Source organism: Saccoglossus kowalevskii, chromosome 7 (assembly GCF_978046115.1).
Source record: "Saccoglossus kowalevskii chromosome 7, keSacKowa6.1, whole genome shotgun sequence".
NCBI classification, from domain to species: domain Eukaryota; kingdom Metazoa; phylum Hemichordata; class Enteropneusta; family Harrimaniidae; genus Saccoglossus; species Saccoglossus kowalevskii.
The window spans coordinates 583,063-610,659 of NC_140647.1; the positions used below are offsets into that span (position 1 = coordinate 583,063).

General features: G+C 35.5%; 1 protein-coding gene across 1 annotated transcript; it reads right to left on the reverse strand.

Moving 5' to 3' along the window:
* Window positions 1-212: 212 nt before the first annotated feature.
* Window positions 213-23,029, reverse strand: LOC100368892 (U1 small nuclear ribonucleoprotein C-like). Its single transcript, XM_085500960.1, has 5 exons — window positions 22,948-23,029; window positions 17,879-17,921; window positions 6,767-6,875; window positions 6,168-6,380; window positions 213-1,236 (listed from the first exon to the last, which is right to left on the reverse strand). Exons 1-5 carry the CDS (start codon window positions 22,953-22,955, stop codon window positions 1,082-1,084), a joined length of 528 nt encoding a protein of 175 aa, XP_085357086.1. The 5' UTR covers window positions 22,956-23,029; the 3' UTR covers window positions 213-1,081.
* Between the last annotated feature and the right edge of the window lie 4,568 nt (window positions 23,030-27,597).

The window sequence follows — 27,597 nt, forward strand, 5'->3', positions numbered from 1 at the left end:
GTGGTACATGTACTTAGAAATGTCAGATTTGTAGGAATCTTAAAAGTGTGTTTCACAACTTGTCTATTATTTAGTTTTATGCTGCATTCAAGATGGCGGCCCCCATATAGTAAATATCGTATTTATTTTATTATCACGTGTGCGCCAGCTGACTGTTTGAGGTACATACAACACAATGTTGTAAAAATTTAAAATTAGTGAAATTACACGGCTTTATAATAATTAAAATATTTTTATTTCATAAAACTTGAAATGATAAAAACAGATACAAAAGTTCTGAAAATACTGCAGTATACTGAGCAGGTATTTGTTGTATGTGGAGCTTGTGGCCATCTGATGTACACTGCCAACATGAAGACTGGCATTGACAGAACGAGAGTCTCAAACTGTTGAGGCTGCTACATGACAGGATTGAGAGGGTGACATGACAGGATTGAGAGGGTGACATGACAGGGGAAATTCATCCAATCTTCAAGATTTATTTTTGGCATTGAAATAGTGCAATAAGTCGCTATGAAAAGTACAAAAAAAATCATTAAACTGTGAGGTTTAGTGCCGAAAATGTAGAAACATATCACTGAAGACTTTTTGCATGTGGATGAATATTACTAGTAAATTGCATTTGGAGATCATTACCATAGATTTATCAGTGTTTTGGGATTAACGACTTTCTCAAACTTTCCATGATACGTGCAACTTGATTCCCTTACATTTGATAAATGAAAGCCTTGATTTGTCAAAAATTCAATGCCCTATTGAGAGAAAAATATCGTCACTAAAGACCACAATAAACCAGTTAATCTTCTCAGTGTTAAACTAGTAGACAGTCATCTCATGGTTTCCTGCTAATACAGTCAATGGAAACAAATTGGTCAGATGGTCACATTTGGAAAGTACACTTCACTGCCTTCATTTGTTTCAACTCATTATAAAATGGGGAATGACGAGCAATATTACGAAATCTAGCTGACTAGGAATGGGAAGATAATGCTTTGATTGAGACCAGAAATCTGAAAAGAGCATGAGTTATGTTTGTAAACTGTTGACACACTGCCCCTCTCGTTTCCCGTATAAATACAGTTTATTTCTTATCCATTGAGAGAGGTGGTGGGCCATTTTGGTTTGGTGGTAATGGTAGCATAGGTCCACCTGGTCCCATAGGGGGCATCATTGGTAAACCTCCAGGCATAGGCATTCCTGGCATTGGTCCATGGCCTATTGGTGGTGGCCTCATACCTACATAAATACAAACATAATAATTCAGTTGTTACACCAAGACACTGATTGGGTGCAGAAATGTTAATCAGTCACAAAAGATGAAATCCACAGGTGAATTGGTGTATTTTGTTTATGGCTGGATCGCAACAACAACAAACTGATTTATTTTTTCTCAATACTTTGTATCTGCAACTTGCTGTTAATACTGTAAAACATGTCTTTTTCGTGAATTTAGCGGGAGAACTGATTCGCTAATTCAAGATGTCGCTAATGACTTTATTATCAATTCAAAATGGCCGCCAAACAAAGAAATCAACAATGACAATGATTCCCTAAATCAACCTTTCACTATTACGTCATTTTACTACAATTCGCTAAAATTGCATGCCGCTTTTTCAACATGTTTTACAGTAGTAATGCACTCCACAAAAACAAAATCAAAGAAAGCTTAGAAAGAACTCCTATGTGCTGAGAGTATTGAAGACACACTAAAAATTAATTCAAAATTACTTGTACTTGAGATAATTATGTAAATCAGGTAACTGATATGAGCAGATTTGAGTGTAAAACTAATAAGGCCTGCTTAATGTAATATATATGTACCAAGTTTCATTGAAATGCAATTAGAACAAAAAAACTTATTATTAGAGAATTAATATGAACTAATTTCAACCCAAAATTAATTGGGCCCGTCTATTGTCCTAGAGCATTAATGTACCAAATTTTATTCAAATGTGATGATCAGTAATTGAGATATAAGTGTTAATTATTTTAATTAGGTGATTAATATGCATAAATATTTACCAAAAAACGATTGGGTCTCTGCATAGTCCTAGGTTCATTGAAATGTGATGACGAATACTCTATAAAAGTTTCATTAAAATCCAATTAGTGGTTCTTTATATATCAGTGGAACATTCATGGAAAAAATTAACTAATTATGGGAAATAGGTAATTAATATCCATAATTATTTACCCTAAAACTAATCAGGTCTCTGCATAGTCCTAGAGTATCCATGTAGCAAGTCTCATTGAAATATGATGATCAGTACTTGAGTTATCAGGCGAAAAGCTGAAAATTAACTAATTATGCTAATACATGTATTACCCTAAAAACTATCAGGTCTGTGCAGTGTCATATGACATCTATGTACCAAGTTTCATTGAAACAGTGTTCTCCACTATCCAAAATAGCTGGTGTGTGGCCTAATTAGCATAAATTTGCATATTAATTTGCATATCATTTACATACAGCATTCTAGCATTTATGTCATGAACTGCAATACACACTAAGTTATTTACTATACTCTTCAATTTAATAGAAACATGTTCCAATTATTTGAAATACAAACCGATTGGTCACTATCAATATTTACGAAATGCAAAAAGTTTGAAATCGTTGATTTATACGTTCACAAATTATTCTATGTCAGGGTTCTCCCCAGGGCTTTTTAGCGCTGAGGTCCACGACGCTATACCTGTGAATCTCGGCACTATGTGTTCCCACCTCGGCGCTTGATTTCATATTTGACATGCCAAAATCAGATGTGAAAAAGCTTTGTTCGCCACGCCGGTCGGTCCCGACCGTCACTCAAAATTAGTGACCACCACGGAAATGCTTCCGACGAGGACTATTGTCTGATTGTTGGTATAATTACGTACCGACCGACACGCATCCTGCCAGTCGTGGATTATAATTTATAAACATTAGACCTAGTCGCACGATACGTAGCGGCTAGTCAAATTTGTGGAATTAGCACCTCTTTGTAAGTAAATACTTTCTGCGATAGACAGTCTTTAGATTGAAAGCTAAAATTATTTCAAAATCAATTCCACCTCGATATAACATGGTCAAATCGGAGTTCACGATCAGTTCACGCTTCAAGAAAAAAACGTGTTCATTGCGTGATTTGGTAAAATACATTTGAACTGTTATCATTGCGAATCATGTAAAACTCTTCTTTCAAGACCTAATTTACCTTTTAAAAATTGCAAATCACCTCTTTCGAAAGCTGTCATGCAGTTTTCAATTGAAATCTATGCCAACACATCGTGCTACGACATCGCTTTACTTCCGCAATGTACTTTTTATGATCACTACCATTCAGAAAACTTCGGGTTCTACCGGCATTACCATGCGGTATTTTGATTGGTTAATGGAATTCTTGATCCATCGGGTCAAAGGACACATGCTAATGTTTCACAAACATCATGGCAGGTCTGTTTTTTTTTACCAAAGCGATCGAGTGATCAAAAATAATCGCTCCCGATAAAAATAAGTCGGATTTTACTTACATTTCATATCAAAAAAAAAAGAAGTAAAATTTGTTGAGGAATTATTGCTATAACTGGTGTATAACATGGCCAAGTAAGTAATGTCACGTCGTAAATTTGATGATCGTTTTGAAGCTTTATTTGTTCGCTCATTACTGTAATTGTAAACGTTTTAGAAGTTGATGGTACGAATAATAAATTACAACAATACGTCAATTAATTATGTGATCGATTTTTTGAAGGAGAATGTTTTTGGAGTGAATAAAATTATGAGATTCGTGAACATAAATCTGGCTTAACGTTTTGAATGCGTTTCCTTCAACGTTTTACAAAACAATTAAATTGCAACAATAATGTATTTGTGTTTGTTTTTAGTCTGTAGCATTTGTATTTCGAGAATGTTTCAAACTCTTCTAAATTGTGAAACATAATGTGTTGATTCCATTAAAAAAAATATTTGCCCTGTGACTGAGCTCACTAATATTCATAATTGTAAATAAGTTCTGTTAATCAATGAAGGAAAGATATGTAAATGATATGCAAATTATTATGCAAATTAGCCCCAGCGCTATGCATTTTTTCTGGGGAGAACCCTGTATGTTCATAAAAAATGCAATTCGAGTAACCAAGAGCAGGTACAAAACATAATTGAGTTATAATGTAGAAAATATACGAGGTGATTTGTCCCCAAAGCCAAAACGAACGATTTGTCAAAACAAAACCCTTTTTTATTTGTGGCATCAGTACTCACCCGTGCCGACGGACGGTAAGATGCATTTACACATATACGGTGCGACTTCACACGTTGTTTTTTGTAATTTAAGAAAAAATGCTAGCAATTGGCAAAATAAGAGAATCTGCTATGTTCTCGAAAGAATAGACATAACAAATGGATAAATTGAAAAAAGTATGTGGAAAAGATAACTAAAATATTATTCAATTACAAATACTCGCGGTAAACTAATCCGGCAGCCATGTTTGATGTTTATTACCGCTTTCCAAATTCAGTACACGAACACCCAGAATGCGCTGTTCCCCTATGCAACTTAGATACTTAATCGTTACAGTGCCAACAGCGGTGGATGGCCGATGGTCGTTGAATGGGGTAGGCCAAAAGGTAACCAATTTGCCTTCTCCATGCTGTTTTCACAATGAAAATCGAGCGAACGTTGTAAATATGGCTAGAATTTTAATTTTTGTTTGAGTTTACATGCAATCTGCTAATATATTTGTTTATTTTCTGTGCATAAACATTTCGTTCGTATTTACTTCTTTCTTTCGTGATCGGCGACAATGAATTCAGGCAATTGACATATTGCCATGAATACACTTGATAACTGCTTGCAGACTTCCAGTAGTCATTGTTTATGTTTAGACTCTTGAAACAATAGCAAAATAAAGGTTTGGGTAACTACTCTTTTGTTTAGGCTTGGAAAGAACAATGCAAGCTTTTTAAAAATAATTTCAGCTGGATGTACGTTGGTGGGCGGGTGTTGAGAGTTACTGGGCGGCCGTATAACTTGATGGGCTAAAACCCCTTGTGGAGAACACTGTTGAAATGTGAAGATTACTACTTGAAATATCAAAAGCTGAAAATTAATTAATTATGCAAATTAGGTAATTAATATGTACTGATATTACACTAAAAACTATCAGGCCTGTGCAGTGTCCTATGACATTTATGTACAAGTTTTATTGAAATGTGATAATTACTACTTGAAATATCAAAAACTGAAAATTAAATAATTATGCAAATTAGATAATTAATATGTACTGATATTACCCTAGAACTACCAGGTCTGTGCAGTGTTCTATGATATCCATGTACCAAGTTTTATTGAGATGTGATGATTAGTACTTGAGATATCAGTGGAAAAGCCAAAAATTGATTTATCATTATGCAAATTAGGTAATTAATATTGCACCGATTTTTACCAAAACCTAATCAAATCTGCGCATTGGCCCAGAGCATTTATGCATCAAGTTTCATCAAAAATCAATGTATGGTTCTTGAGATATCAGTGGAACAGACACACACACACACACACACACACACACACACACACACACACACACACACACACACACACATACTTGTATTGCAATATGTTCCGAGGACTCCATTGGATTAACTTTTAATATAGTTGAATTAACTTTTAATATAGTTGCGATATGAACTCGATTAAAACGCGTTCCTATATAGGGTTGCGTTTTAATTGGAGTTTAATTAAACTCAATTACAATGCAATACAATGGAGAATTGCATTTTAATTAAGTTTAATTAAACAAGAGTTGAATATCCCGTGACTGAACATAGAAATGTTTGCGAAGCTTAGATTTAATATCGGGGTAAGGTATGGTATAATTATATTAATATTAATATAACGTGAACCATACCTTCCCCCGATACTAAACCTAAGCTACGCAAAACGTATTAATAATCGAATTAACTATTAATATAAATTATGTTTTCCGAGGACTATGAAAAAGATCCTCGGAAGGTGTGTATGTCCTCGGAAGTAGCTATATATCTGTATTTTTGTCCTCGCAACATATAGCAATCCAAGTACACACACACACACACACACACACACACACACACACACACACACACACACACAAACTGCAAAGACTCCCTCTTTTTGTGTTTCGCACATGGAGTCAAAAATACTAACCTGGTCCACCAGGTGGTGCCATCATCATTGGTGGTGGTCCCATCATTGGTGGTGGTGGACCTCCTGGTCCGGGTGGGGCTCCTGGTTGTGGGGGTGGCCCACCTGGACCTCCACTATAATTTGTTGGGGGAGGTATCATCGTTCCCCTTGGCGGAGGTCCGCTGGCATTTGGAAATGGATTTTGTGCAATTTTACCTGCTTGGAATGCAGCAGCTAAATTAAAACAAACAAACAAAAACTATTCATTAGTAATTGAGGGGATTTCTGTTATGTGCCCTTCCCCAGTATTTGGAAAATCCATCATGGTGTGTATTTCTGATGTGCCATTACAACCAGACCAATAAACCAAAGTTGACAATTTTGTTCTATTTCACATACTAGTGACTTAAATACACAACTTATCTGAAGTGATGAGGCCTGTGAACACCACCCCCCAATTATATGTTTACCAGACGCTACTGAAATTTACATCAAGAATAAATGTGGCAACAGTAAAAAAAAAAATTGCAGTCGTAACCCCACACCTTTTAGAGTGTAGAGTGTATCTATGAGCTACTCATACTGGGTATTCATTGAGATGGAGATGGAGTAAAACTTACTTGTTTGATCAATCAAATTCTGTGCTTGCTCTTCCATCCATTTTTGATAATAAATTTTGACATTTTCTTTGTGTTTTCTACCTTGGCAGTGAGTTTTTCTCACAGAGGGCTGGAAAAAAATGAAAATTAACTATTTACCATAAAAGAAAAGAAACATACAATGTACACCACACATCATAGAGGTGGAGCTGTACATGTACCGCAGATGACACAATCCCTGAAAGAAGATTTCTTAATCTATTCTATTATTAGAGTAATTGTATTACAACAGAATTCGATCAAGCTGCCTCACCCACGAAGCTGCGACATTACGTTATTAAATTGTAACAACCTTAATTTAGTTACATTGAAGCTTAGTTGCCATTGAGGTCAATACAATAATGTATAGAGAACACTCTGTTCATTTGCATTTACCACTACGATATTATCCTACATTCACACATTTAGCTCCATGTCCAACTGATTTCAAAACGAAGAATCCTATCATGTCAAACGCATTTGTGCATTTTTGTTTTTGTCTTTTCCCAGAAATCTCATTGTTCAGAACAATTATAATGCATTGCAGCAGAACATAATCATTTTTCCTATTGGAGACTGCTCAGACCTACATGTACCCATATGATGTTGCTTTCAAAAGTGCATTGTAAATTATGTGAACGCGTTACGTGACGCACGAGTTTGCAGACCTCTCGCGTGCTTCCCCTGCGTGTTTCCCTAGTTTAGTCAAAATTTACGTTACGACTCCTCAATGAAAGTCGCTGGAATGTTTTTTGAGATCGATAGATACATCTCTTATGAAATATTATACGAAATTTGAAAGGCTTGATTTTACATGAGAGGCGTCACTCAAATAAGAATAAGGTCAGTGTGAGAAACACTGCACTGGAAACGGATGGGCTTACAGGGGGGAGCTTGAAGAAGATGTCAAATAGGGTCAGTATAATTTTAAGTCGCCATTAGAATTATCGATTGAAGGTTTAAAAAAAGAAATCGAAATTTTGGAAAAGGAATTAAATGTTGCCAAACAAAAGCACGGTGATCTCGTGGAGCGTTACTGCAACGAACAAAGGAGACAGGTTGGTGAGAAAAATGCACACGATGTCACACGTACGGAAGTCCTGAACGTGACAAGTGCAACTGTCCATTTCCATACAGCGTGCATTCCGACAGAACAGCGCAGTCTAGTTTTTGAACAGGCAACGAAAAGATGTTTAATTGGCTAGTCAACTAGAAGGTAAACTTACTATTTAAATAAAAAAGAACCTCAGTTTGGATGTGAAAAAACTGCTTATGAAACCACCAGTACATCATTCTACTCGCGGATATGCACAGCACGGGTAAATAGTTAATACGTACCCCGTACGCTAATAAAAATACTACAGCGGAAAAATAACCCCACAACCAGGAGTTTCAGTGTCAAGACATTTGTGAATATTATAGACAATTTCAATCGTAAACACAACAGAGCTGACAAATACCGCCCTGGTGCAAAAGTTCCCAACCCAGTGAGAAAGATGGAAAAACAACGTAATGTGGTATTTCCTGAAACTGCATGCTGAGACGCTCACAATAACAGCTGCGTGTCACTCAACTGCCACAGTGAACACCGGTGAATGTAGTACATTACCTGCGGTATCTTGGAGCCCTGACTCCCCGAACAAGTGTACGACTGGCATTACGCCTTCACATATAAACTTTCCATACAGCTATCTCACTGCTCCTTATTATCAACCTGGCACTGACTGTTTTCAATATTCACCAGGATACGGAAATATGTTCGACGCATCACAATTCACTTATCCACAAGTGTCGCTTCCATTGTTGCCTGGAACATCATACCTGATGGAGTCATCCATGCACAATGTTGCCCACACATCTCCACCACCATCACTTGCAAATGAAACCCAGTCGGTAACCAGTTACACCGAATGTTGCACCCCAATTGCCACCAGTGCCATCCAATGAACACTAGTAAACTAAAGTCTAAACTTTGTTTAAACTAGTTGCGAACGTTTATCTATAGATAATAGTGAGTTATTCTTTAGATTACATTAACGGTGTATTACTGATCAACATTTGTTTACCCCCCCCCCCCCCCCCCCCCCCCCGGTAGTTTAGTTTTTAAACATTCAATTGGAATTCGCGGTCACAGGACTTCATCCCCTCGTTTAGACACTTTATATTTATTTTTCAAGATTTTTTCATCAGAATCGCAACAGACTGCAAGCAAGTCTATTTTCTAATGTGTGTGTGTTTGTCAAGCCACAGACTCCATTGTAGAGCAACTAATTCTGTTAATTTGTATCTAATTTAACAGCATTCAAAGCACTCTGTGTAGCTAGTGAGCATGTCTTAACTATGAGTCCAAATGGTAAATTTAAAGATGCAATGAAAAACCTAAAAAGAAAAGGAATAAAAGCCTTATTCTCATTAAAGACCAAAATTGGATCTGGTAATCTGGACATGTCCATACTACTGTCACTATTTGATAAACTTATCAGACCAGTTATTGTGTATGGGAGTGACATTTGGGGAGAAGAAAGCTCTACAAAATCAATTGTAGAGGATGTTCAGCTTACATACAAATGTACTATCGGTACATTCTTGGTATCTCAAAAAATACACCAATCATGGCAATATATAGTGAATTGGGAAAATTACCTCTTGACTCTTTTATTAAGAAACAAATGATAAAATATGCCAATCGTATTGCAAATTCCACAAATACTCTACTTCAAGAAGCATACTATGTCAATAAAATTATTAAAAGTAAATGGTTTAAAAAACTTGATCTGATATTAAATAATATTAACCATTCTTATCTTTTAAATGAAACAAATATTATCTCATTATCAAAATTAAAAACAATTGATGAGAAATCAAAAGAAGAGTTTACAACTGAGTGGAAAAATGAAATAAATAATGACAATAGGAAAAAATCAAATTCTAAAAATAAACTAAGAACCTACAAACTTTTTAAAACCAAAATAGAACAAGAAAACTACTTAACAATTATGAAAAACAGTGAACTTCGCAAATCCTTAACAAAATTTAGACTTGGCAACCACTGTCTGAAAATTGAAACAGGCCGGCATACAGGATTGGATTTTAAAGACAGAGTCTGCAATATGTGCGACAATGATCATGTTGAAGATGAACAACATTTTGTCATAAATTGTCCTCATTACAACAAAATAAGATTAAAACTTTACATTGTAGCTAATAAATGTATACCAAATTTTGACAAATTTAGTAATGAAAAAAATTCATATCATTACTAAGTGACGAGAAAATGTCTATTCCTTTAGCGCAATATTTAAAAAACTGTTTTAATACAAGACAGCAGCACCTACATAAACTAAGCCAGTAATACATTCCTTGTATTCAACTTATTATCTTTTTTTTTTTTTTTATGCCTTTTTGTTCCCTTACTCTTTATGTGGTTATTTTTCTTTTACTAATATCTGATTTGTAACCCTTTTCATCCCCTCCGGGGGATGTTGTGTGTTAATAAATAAATAAATAAATAAGTTGGTTGGTGGCAGCAGGTTTGTAGGCACTCAGAGTTAAAACATTTTTTTTTGGCTAGACAGTCTTGGCTTGATAATGTTAAAATTTCAGAGCATTGTCAATGCTGGAACATACTCAAAAAAATTTAAATATAGGGAACCAAGGCAAGTTTGTTTACATTGCTCTTTGATTGACAAGTCACTGTTGATGTTATATGCAAATGAATTGAAGATGGGTGACTTCCTGTCCTGGACCCTGTCTGCTTACCTCAAGCCCTATCAACTAGCCTCGCAAACTACAAAAAAAAACAGACAAGACGTAGACGCTTCCAGCATGCAAGATGAATAAAAACCATACAGTTGTAAATGATAAAACTTTTTCACCCTCATTTTGCAACAAGTAGCAACTTCTAGGGGAATACTGTGTACATTTTTCGTTTTGCTGTAACGATCACCTATCTGACATCAATCACTAAATTTTCAGTGGCAAAATACACAAACGTAAAATGCTCAGTTAATTAAAAATAAAAATAAAAGAAAGCTTAGAAAAAACTCCTGTGTGCTGAGAGTATTGGAGACACATTAAAAATTAATTCAAAATTACTTGAACCATACATGTAGACCCTCTGGGTCTATGCTTGAACTTGAGATATTGATGGAAAAGCTTATGCAAATAAGGTAAATAATATGAACAGATTTAAGTGTAAAACTAATAAGGTCTGCACAATGTAAAAGTAATAAGATCTACGTAATGTAATATCTATGTGTTTAGAACCAAAAAAATATAAAATTATTATGCTAATTAGAGAATTAATAACAGATTTTAACCCAAAATTAATCAGGCTGTCTATTGTCCTAAGAAGCATGAATATTTACCAAAAACTAATATGGTATATAGTCCTAGGTTCATTGAAATGTGATGATGAGTGGTTCTTTAGACATTAGTGCAACAGCCATGGAGCGGCAAAAAATTATGCAAATTAGGTAATTAATATGCACAACTATTTACCCCAAAAACTAATCCGGTCTCTGAATAGTCCTAGAAGATCTATGTCACAAGTCCAGTGTTCTCCACAAGGGGCTTTAGCTGGGCGGCCCGCCTATCAAGTTTTACGGCCACCTAGTTACTCTCAATACCCGCCCACCAACGTACACCCAGCTGAAATTATTTGTAAAAAGCTTGCATTGTTCTTCCCAAGCCAAAATAAGAGGAGTTGCCAAACCCTTTATTTTGCTATTGTTTCAAGAGTCCAGACATAAATAAAGTCCACTGGAAGTCTGCAAGCAGTTATCAAGTGTATTCATGGCAATGTGTCAATTGCCATAATTCATTGTCGCTCGACATTGTTGCCACTTATTGCTCACAATACGCAACTACAGTGTTTCAATTTACAGCTGTATTTTTAATAATTGTCTTCCGATCATGAAAGAAGAAAGTACATATGAACGGATTGTATAAGCACAGAAAATAAACAAATACATTGTGTATTAGCTGATTGCATGTAAACTCGAACAAAAATTAAAATTCTAGCCATATTTACAACGTTCACTCGATTTTCATCTTGAAAACAGCATGGAGAAAGCAAACTAATGACCGTGGCCTACCCCATTCAACGACCGTTGGCCACCCTCCGCTGTTGGCGCTGTAACGATTAAGTATCTAAGTTGCATAGGGGAACAGCGCATTCTGTGTGTTCGTGTACTCAATTCGGAAAGCGGTAAAAACATCAAACATGGCTGCCGGATTAGTTTACCATGAGTATTTGTAATTGAATAATATTTTAGTTATCTTTTCCACATACTTTTTTCATTTTATCAATTTTTTTATGTTGACTCTTTCGGGAACATAGCAGATTTTTTTATTTTGCCGATTGCTAGCATTTTTTCTTGAATTCCTGAACAACGTGTGAAAACGCAACGTGTCGTGACCGTACATGCGTAAATGTATCGTACCGTTCGTCGGCACGGGTGAGTACTGATGCCACAAATACAAATGTTATGGGTTTTATTTTGACAAATCTTTCGTTTTGGCTTCAGGGACAAATCACCTCGTATCAATTTTCTACATTATAACTCAATTATGTTTTGTACTTGCCCTTTGTTACTCAAATTGCATTTCATGAACGCAGAATAATTTAAGAATGTATAAATCACCGATTTCAAACCATGTATTTCGTAAATATTGATATTGACCAATCTGTTTGTATTTAAAAAGATTGTAATATGTTTCAATTAAATTACAAAAAAAAAGAATGGTAAATAACTTGGTGTGTATTGCAGTTCATGACATAAATGCTAGAATATTGTATGTAATGCAAATTAATATGCAAAATCTATGCTAATTAGGCAACCCACCAGCTATTTTGGATTGTGGAGAACACTGCAAGTTTCATTGAAATGTGATGATTAGTACTTCAGATATCAGGTGTGGTGAAGAGCTAAAAAATAACTAATTATGCTAATAAGGTGATTAATATGCACAAATATTTACCCCAAAATTAATTACGTCTCTGCACATTCCTCAAGTAACTATGTACTGGGTTTCATTGAAATGTGATCATTACTACTTGAAATATCAAAAGCAGAAAATTATGTACTGATATTAACCTAAAAACTGTTTTATTGAAATGTTATGATTACCGGTAGTACTTGAGATATCAGTGGAAAAACTGAAAATTGATTAATCATTATGCAAATTATTAGATTTTTACCCAAAACCATAGACCTGTTTTCTAAGGTCTATGCCAAAACTAATCAAATCTGTGCATTAGTTCAGATTAAAATCCAATGAGTGGAGCAGTCATGGAACAGCTTAAAATCAGTTAATTATCATGCAAATTAGGTGATTAATATTCATCTATGTACCAAGTTTCATAAAAATTTTATTAGTGGTTCTTGAGATAACGGTGGAACAAAACAAGCAGCCTGTCGGCTGAGATAGCTCCGCTGTTAGCAATGCACATGGCAATTAAAGAACAGAAGATATCATTAGAAAATGAACAAATTTGAGAGAGGTCCACATGTAGTACCTATATGTATAATATATCAAAGCAATTGGACTTGCGGTTTTCAACAAGAAGTCGAAAATATCACTTTTTACCAAAAATTACAAAAATATTCATCAAAATTAGAGAATTAAAGATATCATCATGAAATGAACAAATCTGAGAGAGGTCCACATGTAGTACCTATATATGTAATATCAAAGCAATTGGACTTGCGGTTTTCAACAAGAAGTCGAAAATATCACTTTTTACCAAAAATTACAAAAATATTCACCGAAATTAGAGAATTAAAGATATCATTACAAAATGAACAAATCTGAGAGAGGTCCACATGTAGTACCTATATATGTAATATCAAAGCAATTGGACTTGCGGTTTTCAACAAGAAGTCGAAAATATCACTTTTTACCAAAAATTACAAAAATATTCACCAAAATTAGAGAATTAAAGATATCATTACAAAATGAACAAATCTGAGAGAGGTCCACATGTAGTACCTATATATGTAATATCAAAGCAATTGGACTTGCGGTTTTCAACAAGAGGTCGAAAATATCACTTTTTACCAAAAATTACAAAAATATTCACCAAAATTAGAGAATTGAAGATATCATTACAAAATGAACAAATCTGAGAGAGGTCGACATGTAGTACCTATATATGTAAATATCAAAGCAATTGGACTTGCGGTTTTCAACAAGAAGTCGAAAATATCACTTTTTACTAAAAATTACAAAAATATTCACCAAAATTAGAGAATTGAAGATATCATTACAAAATGAACAAATCTGAGAGAGGTCGACATGTAGTACCTATATATGTAAATATCAAAGCAATTGGACTTGCGGTTTTCAACAAGAAGTCGAAAATATCACTTTTTACCAAAAATGACAAAAATATTCACCAAAATTAGAGAATTGAAGATATCATCATGAAATGAACAAATCTGAGAGAGGTCTACCCAAGGTACATATACACCAAGTATCAAAGCATTCAGGCTTGTAGTTTTCAAGAAGAAGTCGAAAAAGTAAAACATTGACACGGACGACGACGACGGACGACGACGACGGACAATCACTCATATGATAAGCTCCGCTCGACAAAGTCGACAGCGGAGCTAAAAAATTTACATACATACATACATACATACAGACAGACAGACAGACAGACAGACACACAGACAGACACACAGACAGGGTAGCTGCAAAGACTCCCTTTTGTGCTTCGCACACGGGAGTAAAAAAATACCCTGGAAATTTCAGAAAAATCAACAACGAGATGCTGTTTTTAAACACCGCGGAAAAATCAAGCACTGTGCAATGCCATCTTGGTTACCTTAATCGCAAACCACCTTGTCAGCTAGCATGCACCGGTAGCGATGTCACAAAGTACGTTGTACGGCCGTGCTCACGACCTCTGGTACTAAGGAACTCTATGAATGAGGTATTTGCAGAGGTCAGGGTTCGTTTAATTGTTATTGACCCGTCTCGTCTATAGCTGAATGAAACCTGTCTTGATTTACAATAATTTCCCTTCCATTTCGATTTTATCACCAGCGTTTGAGCGATTGAGTAGTAAAAACTGCGAATAGCCATTGTGTAGCAAAATATTACGGCTCATTTCAACCTGGTCGTCTAACTTCGCAGTCAGTATTACTGAAAATTATGGTTTATTTTTTTTTTAAATGAAAGCCAAATTTCGGTGGTTCATATTAATCTTAATGTAGCGGAAAGGGAAATTTTCTAGGTCATATTATGACTAACCTCGCCAGTGGTTCGAATGGATCGATTAGGCTGAAATATTCGCATCAGCGCGAAAGAGTTTCAACTACTTAACCGATGACGACACCGATACGTGGGACAGTTGAGGGCTGATGATCGGACATGGAAGTGAGTACAGGAAATCTGTTGCTCGTCGACATCGGCCAAATAAACAAAGCTATTGTTTTCGATTATAATTTTATATAATTTTTCGTTGACACTGCCATTCAATTTTCCATCTTCAGCAGTAGTTTCAATCCATTCACACAGCTTTACGTTCTTTTCTCTGATTATTCTTAATAAAACGATATTGATTGCCTAGAAACAGTTTGACCCGCTACACGTTTTATTTGGAAGTTCAAAGTGATGAATATAGTCATAACAACTTACTTGCTAATGACAAAAAAAACAAAATGCAACATCGTGTGAAACGTACTTCGTGCTCTACTCACTTTAAATCTGCCGCCAATGCTAATAAGGCAGCCAACACCAACGTGCATGTGTTTGTAACCCCTTTCATCCCCTCCGGGGGATGTTATATATGTTAGTAAATACATGTTAAATGCTTCCAGATTACCGAACAGTGCGGCATGGCGTCAGTAAATCTTGTTTACCGTAGTTCGCAAGCAGTCGGCGAAATAACCATTTAAAACTGATGTACCAATACATCGATCGACCTTTGGGATTCGCGCTTTTCGACCAACCAGCCAATAAGAATCATGCTCTTCACAGAGTGACACTGCGATCCTTTCGCAAAGTGCAATAATCAACATTCAGCGAGACGCACAATCGTGTCGCAGAGTTAGTTTTTAGACCCCCATACATACCTCCCTGCTTGACAACTTTGTAATATGAAAATAAAACATACTATATAAACACCTGAAGCCCATTTATTAATAAACAACTAATAAACGTTGTGCGAAAATTTCACTTGAAATAAACAAGAATTGTGAGAGCTATTTAGATTTGAACTTCCCTGGTAAACGCAAGTGGAGATAATGGCTAATTTGCATAACCATTCACTCAGTAAGAAGTTTGCTAATGCTCATACCGTAAAATATTTGTTTTTCTGAAACTCAAATTTTTAGACTCACGAAACCACCCAAAAACTCTAAAATGGACGAAATTTTGGAGGAAATATTGGTCGTTTTGGAATAACATGGGAAGCTTTTGGGGTTTCTTAAAAAGTGGAATAAACAACAATGGTACGGACAAATTTGTTTGCAATAACGTGCGGTACGTGCTCAGCTAGGGATCACGATCTACATGACCTAATTTACACAAGAGTGAAAAAAACAAGCATGTAACGGCGTATAAATAAAATTTACTACTAACAAGTTCTAGACCTTAGAAAAGAATTACATTTTGGGCGGTCAATGAAATTTGTAAATGTCCTTTTTTTACAGTAGTCTTACAGTTATTGCCACTGTCATTACAGTATCTGCAGTTATTGAGTTAATAAATAAATAAAACTTTTATTGTTGGTATGATTTCATCATGATGTAAATCATTGAAAAAATGCAACTTTATTTTATTCAAAACATTAAACTTTGATTGCAACGATATATCTTTTTGGAGGATGTATTGCAGAAGTCATTACTGGATGTCGATGAACCCCTCGAACCACAGTCCTTCCACAAACAGCCTGTTCGTTGTGTATGAGGCTATTCTCACTGCCATCTAGTGCATTGGATATGCGGATTAGCGAACGTGTACCACTCCGTCCCAAATGTGTGAGACTGGTATTACCGGACGCTGTCTTTTGGAAAATCACTCCAGTGACATTGTCATTTTGGTGGTGTCTACATGAGGGAAAATAAACTGCTTCAAAATAAGCAAACCGGGTAGTCAAATAAGTGTTAAAGTTGGGAGCTTAGTTTCCTATTTATTTATTTATTTACTCAATCTTTGTTTTATTCCATACCGAGTGTTTAAAATGCATGGGAGCTTGGCCGATGTAAAACGTACTCGGGAAAACAACAGCTATAACAACAGTAATCATACTGTAGTCTTTGGTCGCTAACATCTGTAAATTTTGACTTATTTTGTTTTGTTGTAGGCCTACTCGTCACACAGACACATTTATTGTAAACACCTCACTGGGGCCCCATGGTGACACAAGTCAAGCGTCTAAGCAATATATGCTTTATATGCAAATTGTTTTTTCTCAATGACCGGCAAAAACATTGCACCCGGTTTTATTCTGGATCGACCTTTTTAAGAGCAAATACAAACTCTGATGTTTTTTTTATTAAATAATAAATTTCATAGAGATAACAATAAATACATGTGACTTTAAATGTTATTTTAGTTCATGCAAATTGCGCGGAAGCTAACCTGACCTCGCTCACACTGGACGAGTACAGGAGTACAGAAACCCGTTATCTGACAGGGTTGGTGCGAATTACCAAGATTTCCAGGATATGAAAGTTTGGTCGAATTTTCAGAGTCGTAAAAAAACGCCATTCCCAGACGGGGTAAAAATTTTGGAGGTCGCAAAATAACGGAAACCACCCAAAAAACCACCCAAAAATACCGGTGGTTGAAATTCTAGAGCTTTTACGGTAATTAAAATGGCTGTAACAGTCCCAAATTTAAACCTATTATCGTTTAAAAGTTAAATATAGTGCATAACATGGAGATCCCGTCATTACTTTTTTCACCATGTTTTTTTTATTATTTATGTACAGCCTTGCTAAATCTTGCTAAGCATTCAAAAGAGAGAATATTTCACTCCCAAGTGCCCACTAACCTGCATCTATACACCTTAATTCCAGAATTGTTCTGTTGATGTGATTAGTATTTTACATTCTACGTAGTGAAATCAATACAACTTACCGAGTCATGTGTTAAGTAAGTATCACAGTAATCACAGTAATATCTGCAAATAAATAAAATATTGGAATAAATAGTGTTTAATAAACAAAACAACTGAATTTAGTGAAACCCAAGCTTATAAATCCTTTCAATACAGCGTTCATTTGGCATTCTTTTTGAATAAGTACTAACATTATGGGTCTCTATATTCAAACTTTTAAAAGGACTGGAGTGAGCTAATGCAAAAGGATTAATTATTCACTGGGTTTAATTTAGCTTATTTCGCTGACTAGAAAATGCTCTAAATTAAATCTAAATGATAAAACCGTGAATTAAAAACCCACTGAATATGCCTGAAATGATGAATCAGCAAAAACCAAGTAAAAACTAGTCATTTTACAGTATTTGGTGACTGACGTCACCTAATTGACTCCGAAGTCAAAGATAAACATCGATTCTTGTTAATCAGCTTATTTTTAATGCAACAATAAAAACAGTTAAAATAAACATTCTGCAGCAATTATCATACATCAAAGGAAACAAAATTGTTGTTTTTATCTGTTTTTGTAGTTCCATGGTTAATCAGAGGTGAGCATATTTATTTATTTGTCACAAAACCAACTAGAAATAGTACCCACACTCCTGTTGATGCCAATTTGTAACATCGACTAGAAATAGTATCCACACTCCTGTTGATGCCAATTTGTAACATCGACTAGAAATAGTATCCACACTCCTGTTGATGCCAATTTGTAACATTGACTAGAAATAGTACCCACACTCCTGTTGATGCCAATTTGTAACATCGACTAGAAATAGTATCCACACTCCTGTTGATGCCAATTTGTAACATCGACTAGAAATAGTATCCACACTCCTGTTGATGCCAATTTGTAACATCGACTAGAAATAGTATCCACACTCCTGTTGATGCCAATTTGTAACATTGACTAGAAATAGTACCCACACTCCTGTTGATGCCAATTTGTAACATCGACTAGAAATAGTATCCACACTCCTGTTGATGCCAATTTGTAACATCGACTAGAAATAGTATCCACACTCGTGTTGATACCAATTTGTAACATCGACTAGAAATAGTATCCACACTCCTGTTGATGCCAATTTGTAACATCGACTAGAAATAGTATCCACACTCCTGTTGATGCCAATTTGTAACATCGACTAGAAATAGTACCCACACTCCTGTTGATGCCAATTTGTAACATTGACTAGAAATAGTACCCACACTCCTGTTGATGCCAATTTGTAACATCGACTAGAAATAGTATCCACACTCCTGTTGATGCCAATTTGTAACATCGACTAGAAATAGTACCCACACTCCTGTTGATGCCAATTTGTAACATCGACTAGAAATAGTATCCACACTCCTGTTGATGCCAATTTGTAACATAGACTAGAAATAGTATCCACACTCCTGTTGATGCCAATTTGTAACATCGACTAGAAATAGTATCCACACTCCTGTTGATGCCAATTCGTAACATCGACTAGAAATAGTATCCACACTCATGTTGATACCAATTTGTAACATCGACTAGAAATAGTATCCACACTCCTGTTGATGCCAATTTGTAACATTGACTAGAAATAGTATTCACACTCCTGTTGATGCCAATTTGTAACATTGACTAGAAATAGTATCCACACTCCTGTTGATGCCAATTTGTAACATTGACTAGAAATAGTACCCACACTCCTGTTGATGCCAATTTGTAACATTGACTAGAAATAGTATCCACACTCCTGTTGATGCCAATTTGTAACATCGACTAGAAATAGTATCCACATTCCTGTTGATGCCAATTTGTAACATCGACTAGAAATAGTATCCACACTCCTGTTGATGCCAATTTGTAACATCGACTAGAAATAGTATCCACACTCCTGTTGATGCCAATTTGTAACATTGACTAGAAATAGTATCCACACTCCTGTTGATGCCAATTTGTAACATCGACTAGAAATAGTTTCCACACTCCTGTTGATGCCAATTCGTAACATTGACTAGAAATAGTATCCACACTCCTGTTGATGCCAATTTGTAACATTGACTAGAAATAGTATCCACACTCCTGTTGATGCCAATTTGTAACATCGACTAGAAATAGTATCCACACTCCTGTTGATGCCAATTTGTAACATCGACTAGAAATAGTATCCACACTCCTGTTGATGCCAATTTGTAACATCGACTAGAAATAGTTTCCACACTCCTGTTGATGCCAATTCGTAACATTGACTAGAAATAGTATCCACACTCCTGTTGATGCCAATTTGTAACATCGACTAGAAATAGTATCCACACTCGTGTTGATACCAATTTGTAACATCGACTAGAAATAGTATCCACACTCGTGTTGATGCCAATTTGTAACATTGACTAGAAATAGTATCCACACTCCTGTTGATGCCAATTTGTAACATCGACTAGAAATAGTATCCACACTCGTGTTGATACCAATTTGTAACATCGACTAGAAATAGTATCCACACTCCTGTTGATGCCAATTTGTAACATTGACTAGAAATAGTATCCACACTCCTGTTGATGCCAATTTGTAACATTGACTAGAAATAGTATCCACACTCCTGTTGATGCCAATTTGTAACATTGACTAGAAATAGTACCCACACTCCTGTTGATGCCAATTTGTAACATTGACTAGAAATAGTACCCACACTCCTGTTGATGCCAATTTGTAACATCGACTAGAAATAGTATCCACACTCCTGTTGATGCCAATTTGTAACATCGACTAGAAATAGTACCCACACTCCTGTTGATGCCAATTTGTAACATCGACTAGAAATAGTATCCACACTCCTGTTGATGCCAATTTGTAACATCGACTAGAAATAGTATCCACACTCCTGTTGATGCCAATTTGTAACATCGACTAGAAATAGTTTCCATACTCCTGTTGATGCCAATTTGTAACATTGACTAGAAATAGTATCCACACTCCTGTTGATGCCAATTTGTAACATTGACTAGAAATAGTACCCACACTCCTGTTGATGCCAATTTGTAACATAGACTAGAAATAGTATCCACACTCCTGTTGATGCCAATTTGTAACATCGACTAGAAATAGTATCCACACTCCTGTTGATGCCAATTTGTAACATCGACTAGAAATAGTACCCACACTCCTGTTGATGCCAATTTGTAACATTGACTAGAAATTTAGTATCCACACTCCTGTTGATGCCAATTTGTAACATCGACTAGAAATAGTATCCACACTCCTGTTGATGCCAATTTGTAACATCGACTAGAAATAGTTTCCACACTCCTGTTGATGCCAATTCGTAACATTGACTAGAAATAGTATCCACACTCCTGTTGATGCCAATTTGTAACATTGACTAGAAATAGTATCCACACTCCTGTTGATGCCAATTTGTAACATCGACTAGAAATAGTATCCACACTCGTGTTGATACCAATTTGTAACATCGACTAGAAATAGTATCCACACTCCTGTTGATGCCAATTTGTAACATCGACTAGAAATAGTACCCACACTCCTGTTGATGCCAATTTGTAACATTGACTAGAAATTTAGTATCCACACTCCTGTTGATGCCAATTTGTAACATCGACTAGAAATAGTATCCACACTCCTGTTGATGCCAATTTGTATCCTATTAATTCATGCTCGTGGAACACAATCATTATTACTGTACTCCCGCGTTAGTTTTTATGGTGTTTATTTGTTTATGTGACATCAAAAGATCCCCTGCCTATGTCCTGAAACATACCGATTGTCAATATTTTGCGATGGACGATGTTTCATGCAGTTATTATCTACTATTTTCAAAAAACAGCTCCAAGACACAAGTTAATTAATCATAAGTGATCATAGCTAAAAGAAAACAAAAAGACACATTTTTCCTTGTATTTATATGATCAAACCTTATCAAATGTGTGAATTTTTGTTTCTGCAGACTGCAGCAGTGCCAAATTGATTCAACATTTGTGAAGCTTTGAATCTGAGGCTAGCTTCACGCTCTTATCCCCAGTCAAAGCAAAAGTCAACATTAGTGCGATTTATTTATCTGTGCTGGAATTAATTCTACTAAAAATACATTTTAGCTGTTTTGTATGAAGGTTATTTTCATTGATTTTTAACCAGTGTCATGTAAAATATTTTTTTTCACTGGATTTTATTTTCACTGATTTATCCTTTCACAGTTCACATAGTGTCTATTCCTTTAGCGCAATATTTAAAAAACTGTTTTAATTAATACAAGACAGCAGCACCTACATAAACTAAGCCAGTAATTCATTCCTTGTATTCAAATTATTATCTTTTTTTTTTTTTAATGCCTTTTTGTTCCCTTACTTTTTATGTGGTTATTTTTCTTTTACTAATATCTGATTTGTAACCCTTTTCATCCCCTCCGGGGGATGTTGTGTGTTAATAAATAAATAAATAAAAAGTGAAAGTAAATTTCAAGTGAAAGTACTTTACACAATACTGTAAAATCGGCTAAATTAAATCCATGTGAAAATGTAAAATAATAATAGAACTCAAATTCATGTACTTAAAAACCCGGTAAATATGCTCAAAATAGTGAACTTCAATGCGAGAGAAAATAAATGGTATTACACACAAAAATTACAGTAATGGATCCGAAGGGGGGGGGGGTGATTATTGATTATCATTCAGGAGGCAAACCCGTCAGGATAGTAAGATCACTGTGTGGGCTAGCGCCGCGGGGTACGTCTATATTATAAGAGTAACTTATTAATCAGGTTTCAGATTAGCAACCATATACTAGTACATTACTAGTACTACGTTTATATACCGGTATTACGTTGTGATCTTACAACGTACAGTGAACGTATGTATCAACAACAAAAAGAAACGTCGCTTCCTCACTATTCGTCCACGGCCGGCTGAGCAAGAAATACGACTTAAAAATCGTACCAGTTATTTCATTATCATGGAATACAACTAAAATTATTATTCGGGTATAATATTAGGCTGAGATGAGATCCTACGTTACATAAAAGAACAATTATTGGACCACTTTCAGTGGACACATGTACTCACTTTGGCATGATTCTTCTGTACCGGAATGACTAACAGACAGAAGGTACGAAGGTTTTGTGTCGTTGGGGGCGCTTCATAAAACAGACTCTTGCAGGATGCTCTTGCATAAATTAAATTACATTTGTACTTGTACAAATGTGCTGTGACCAGGAGTTTCGAGGTTCCCGGAAAAATCCACACTCACTTGGGGCTGAAAATGAATAAATACTATTTTTTTTTAAAAAGTCATCTGTTATACGCACGTTACGTTCATTTATTAGGGTTTCGAGCCCATTTGGTCGAAACCCTTTTGTAATTGTTCCGTTTATTATTATTATTAGGTTTTCAAGACACATGTCTTGGAAACCTATTGTAATCGTTATGTTTTTTATTATTATTCCGCCAGATTTTTCGCTAAGCGCCATTCGAACACCGTTGCACATATCTTGAAAATGTTTGCACATGTTTGTAAAGTTTGATGAGATCTAGTGCATATCCTAAGATGACGCATATAGGTCACGTGGTACGGCGGCCATTTTGAATTTAAGACGAAAAATGGCATGCTCATTTAAACACCTTTCTGAGGGTCTAGGAGTCTCAAACTTTCGCTTAAAAGAAGCATTGGCCTTAGAGCTACGTATTTCATGAAAAAAAAGTTGAACGGTCATGTGACTTTTTTTTTTAGAATTTTCTGAAATATTGTTTTGCATCTCATTTGCATAATTTTGATCGTATCAAAATTCTACGCCATAATTTTGAAGAACATCATACATACTACAGATTAATCAAAGAATCATGAAAGTGCGACCAGTAGTTTTGGAGCAGTTGATTTATGAATATTTTTCACATTTTATATAAAATAGTCAGCAATGATGCATTATGGGAAAGGGGGGAGGGCCCATATACGATACACATTGAATTGACATATATTGAGAACTATTGTATATACAAACATGGAACTAACGCTATATTGAAGACATTGGACAAGAGGATTGACCAAAATATTGGATGACCATATATGGTCATGCAACTCATTAAATATGCATGTCTTTAATATCTCAGGCACTATTACAAGTACAAACATGCAACCAATGCTATATTGAAGACATTGGACGAGAGAATTGACCAACATATTCGATGACCATATATGGTCATAGAACTCATTGAATATGCATGTCTCTAATATCTCTTGCACTATTGCAAGTACAAACATGGAACCAACGCTATATTGTAGATATTGAACAAGAGAATTGACCAACATAGTTGATGACCATATATGGTCATAGAACTCATTAAATATGCATATCCATAATATCTCGAGCACTTTTAAAGATAGAGACATGTACCCAAACCTATATTGAAGACATTGGACAAGAAAATTGACCAACATATTCGATGACCATGTATGGTCATAGAACTCATTAAATATGCATGTCTCTAATATCTCAGGCACTATTGCAAGTAGGAACATGGTACCAATGCTATATTGAAGACATTTGACTAAAGGATTGACCAACATATTCGATGACCATGTATGGTCATAGAACTCATTAAATATGCATGTCTCTAATATCTTAGGCACTGTTGCAAGTAGGAACATTGAACCAATGCTATATTGAAGACATTGGACATGAGAATTGACAAACATACCCGATGACTATATATGGTCATGGAACTCATTAAATATGCATGGCTGTAATATCTCGGACACTATCACATATACAAACATGGAACCAACGTTAATTTTCAGGGCTATTGCAAACAGTCATACATGGCCATGCATTGCATGTGACTTGGCCATGTGCCATGGTCTTGAAAACCGGTCATTGCTGCTATGCAGCTATATTTATTATTATTATTATTATTATTCTTCCGCCTAAATTTTTGGTCACGCTTTATGTCAACACCGTTGGACCGATCAGTTTCATACTTGCCACAATGGTAAAGCTGTATGAGATCTGGTGCATATCCTAAGTTCAGACACATAGGTCACATGACCAGGCCGCCATCTTGGATTAAAGGCGAAATTTTCAATGCCGAATTGCGCACCTTTCTGAGGGTCTGAGTGCTCCAATTTTTTTATGATAGTAGCAGTGGGACAAGGGCTACAAATTTCATCAAAAAAAACTTTAGCGGTCACGTGACTTTTTTTTTTAGAATTTTTTGAAATTTTGTTTTGCATCTCATTTGCATAATTTTCGGCAAATCAACTAACCCTGAATAACTTTGAAAGATCATATGACATAGTATTTAATTCCAAAATATGGAAGTCCAGGCGAAAAGCCGTTTTTTATAAGAAGATTTTAGAATGTTTTTTTCATATTTTTTTGTTCTTTTATATGGTCACGTGACCTCATTTTATAGACATAATTGCAATATCTCAAGCACTGTTACAGATAGGAACATGCAACCAGTGCAATATTGAAGTGATGGTACATGAAATTCTACTAACAAACAAGATGACCATATATGGTCATGTGATCTCATTAAATATGCATAAATGTAATATATCAAGCACTGTTACAGATAGGGACATGTAACCTGTGCAATATCGAAGCTATAAGACACGAGATGTGACTAACTAATGTGATGACCATATATGGTCATGTGACTTCATCAAATATGCATAAATGTAATAACTCAAGCACAGTTACAGACGGGAACATGCAACCTGTGCAAAATCGAAGCTGTGGGACATGAGATGTGAGTAACTAATGTGATGACCGTATATGGTCATGTGACGTCATTAAATATGCATAATTGTAATATCTCAAGCAGAATAACAGATAGAGACATGCAACCTATGCAATATCGAAGCTATGAGACAAGAGATGTGGCTAACTAATGTGATGACCATATATGGTCATGTAATTTCATCAAATATGCATAAATGTAATAACTCAAGCACTGTTACAGATAGGAACATGCAACCAGTGCAATATTGAAGCTATTGCACAACAGAAGTGACTAACACATCCGATGACCATATATGGTCATGTGACCTCATCAAATATGCATAAATGTTATATCTCAAGCACTGTTACAGATAGGAACATGCAACCAGTGCAATATTGAAGCTATTGCACAACAGAAGTCACTAACATATCTGATGACCATATATGGTCATGTGACCTCATCAAATAAGCATAAATGTAATAACTCAAGCACTATTACAGACGGGACCATGCAACCTGTGCAATATCGAATCTATGGAACAAGAGATGTGACTAACTAATGTGATGACCATATATGGTCATGTGACTTCATTAAATATGCATAATTGAATTATCTCAAGCACTGTTACAGATAGAAACATGCAACCTGTGCAAAATCGAAGCTATGGGACATGAGATGTGAGTAACTAATGTGATGACCGTATATGGTCATGTGCCGTCATTAAATATGCATAATTGTAATATGTCAAGCAGAATCACAGATAGAGACATGCAACCTATGCAATATCGAAGCTATGTGACAAGAGATATGACTAACTAATGTGATGACCATATATGGTCATGTAACTTCATCAAATATGCATAAATGTTATATCTCAAGCACTGTTACATATAGGAAAATGCAACCAGTGCAATATTGAAACTATTGCACAACAGAAGTGACTAACATATCCGATGACCATATATGGTCATGTGACATCATTAAATATGCATGATTGTAATATCTTAAGCACTGTTACAGACAGGAACATGCAACATGTTTAGTATGAAGGCCATGCAATTTCCTTTAATATATTATTGTCGATGATGCTGATTTTGGAACGCTGCTAATAAGTCAGTGGGCTCGAAACCCGACATTGCTGCAACGCAGCTATATTTATTATTATTAGGTTTTCAAGACACATGTCTTGGAAACCTATTGTAATCGTTATGTTTTTTATTATTCCGCCAGATTTTTTCGCTAAGCGCCATTTCGACACCGTTGCACATATCTGTAAAAAATTTTCATATGTTTGTAAAGGTTGATGAGATCTAGTGCATATCCTAAGATGACGCATATTGATCACGTGGTACGGCGGCCATTTTGAATTTTAGGCAAAAAATGGCATGCTCATTTAAACACCTTTCTGAGGGCCTAGGAGTCTCAAACTTTCGCCTAAAAGAAGCATTGGCCCTAGAGCTACGTATATCAGAAAAAAAAAGTTGAACGGTCATGTGACTTTTTTTTCTAGAATTTTCTGAAATATTGTTTTGCATCTCATTTGCATAATTTTGATCGTATCGAAATTCCACGCCATAATTTTGAAGAACATCATACATACTACAGATTAATCAAAGAATCATGGAAGTGCGACCAGTAGTTTTGGAGCAGTTGATTTATGAATATTTTTCACATTTTATATAAAATAGTCAGCAATGTTGCATTATGGGAAAGGGGGGAGGGCCCATATACGATAAACATTGAATTGACATATATTGAGAACTATTGCATATACAAACATGGAACTAACGCTATATTGAAGACATTGGACAAGAGAATTGACCAAAATATTGGATGACCATAAATGGTCATGCAACTCATTAAATATGCATGTCTCTAATATCTCAGGCACTATTGCAAGTACAAACATGGAACTAACGCTATATTGAAGACATTGGACAAGATAATTGACCAAGATATTGGATGACCATATATGGTCATGTAACTCATTAAATA

Bases quoted from the DNA above. Each gene is read 5' to 3' on its own strand.
- LOC100368892 (XM_085500960.1), bottom strand. The intron at 6,381-6,766 runs GTAAGTTTTACT...GTTTTAATTTAG, and splicing joins GAATTTGATTGATCAAACAA to CTGCTGCATTCCAAGCAGGT. The intron at 1,237-6,167 runs GTTAGTATTTTT...GTATTTATGTAG, and splicing joins GGCACCACCTGGTGGACCAG to GTATGAGGCCACCACCAATA.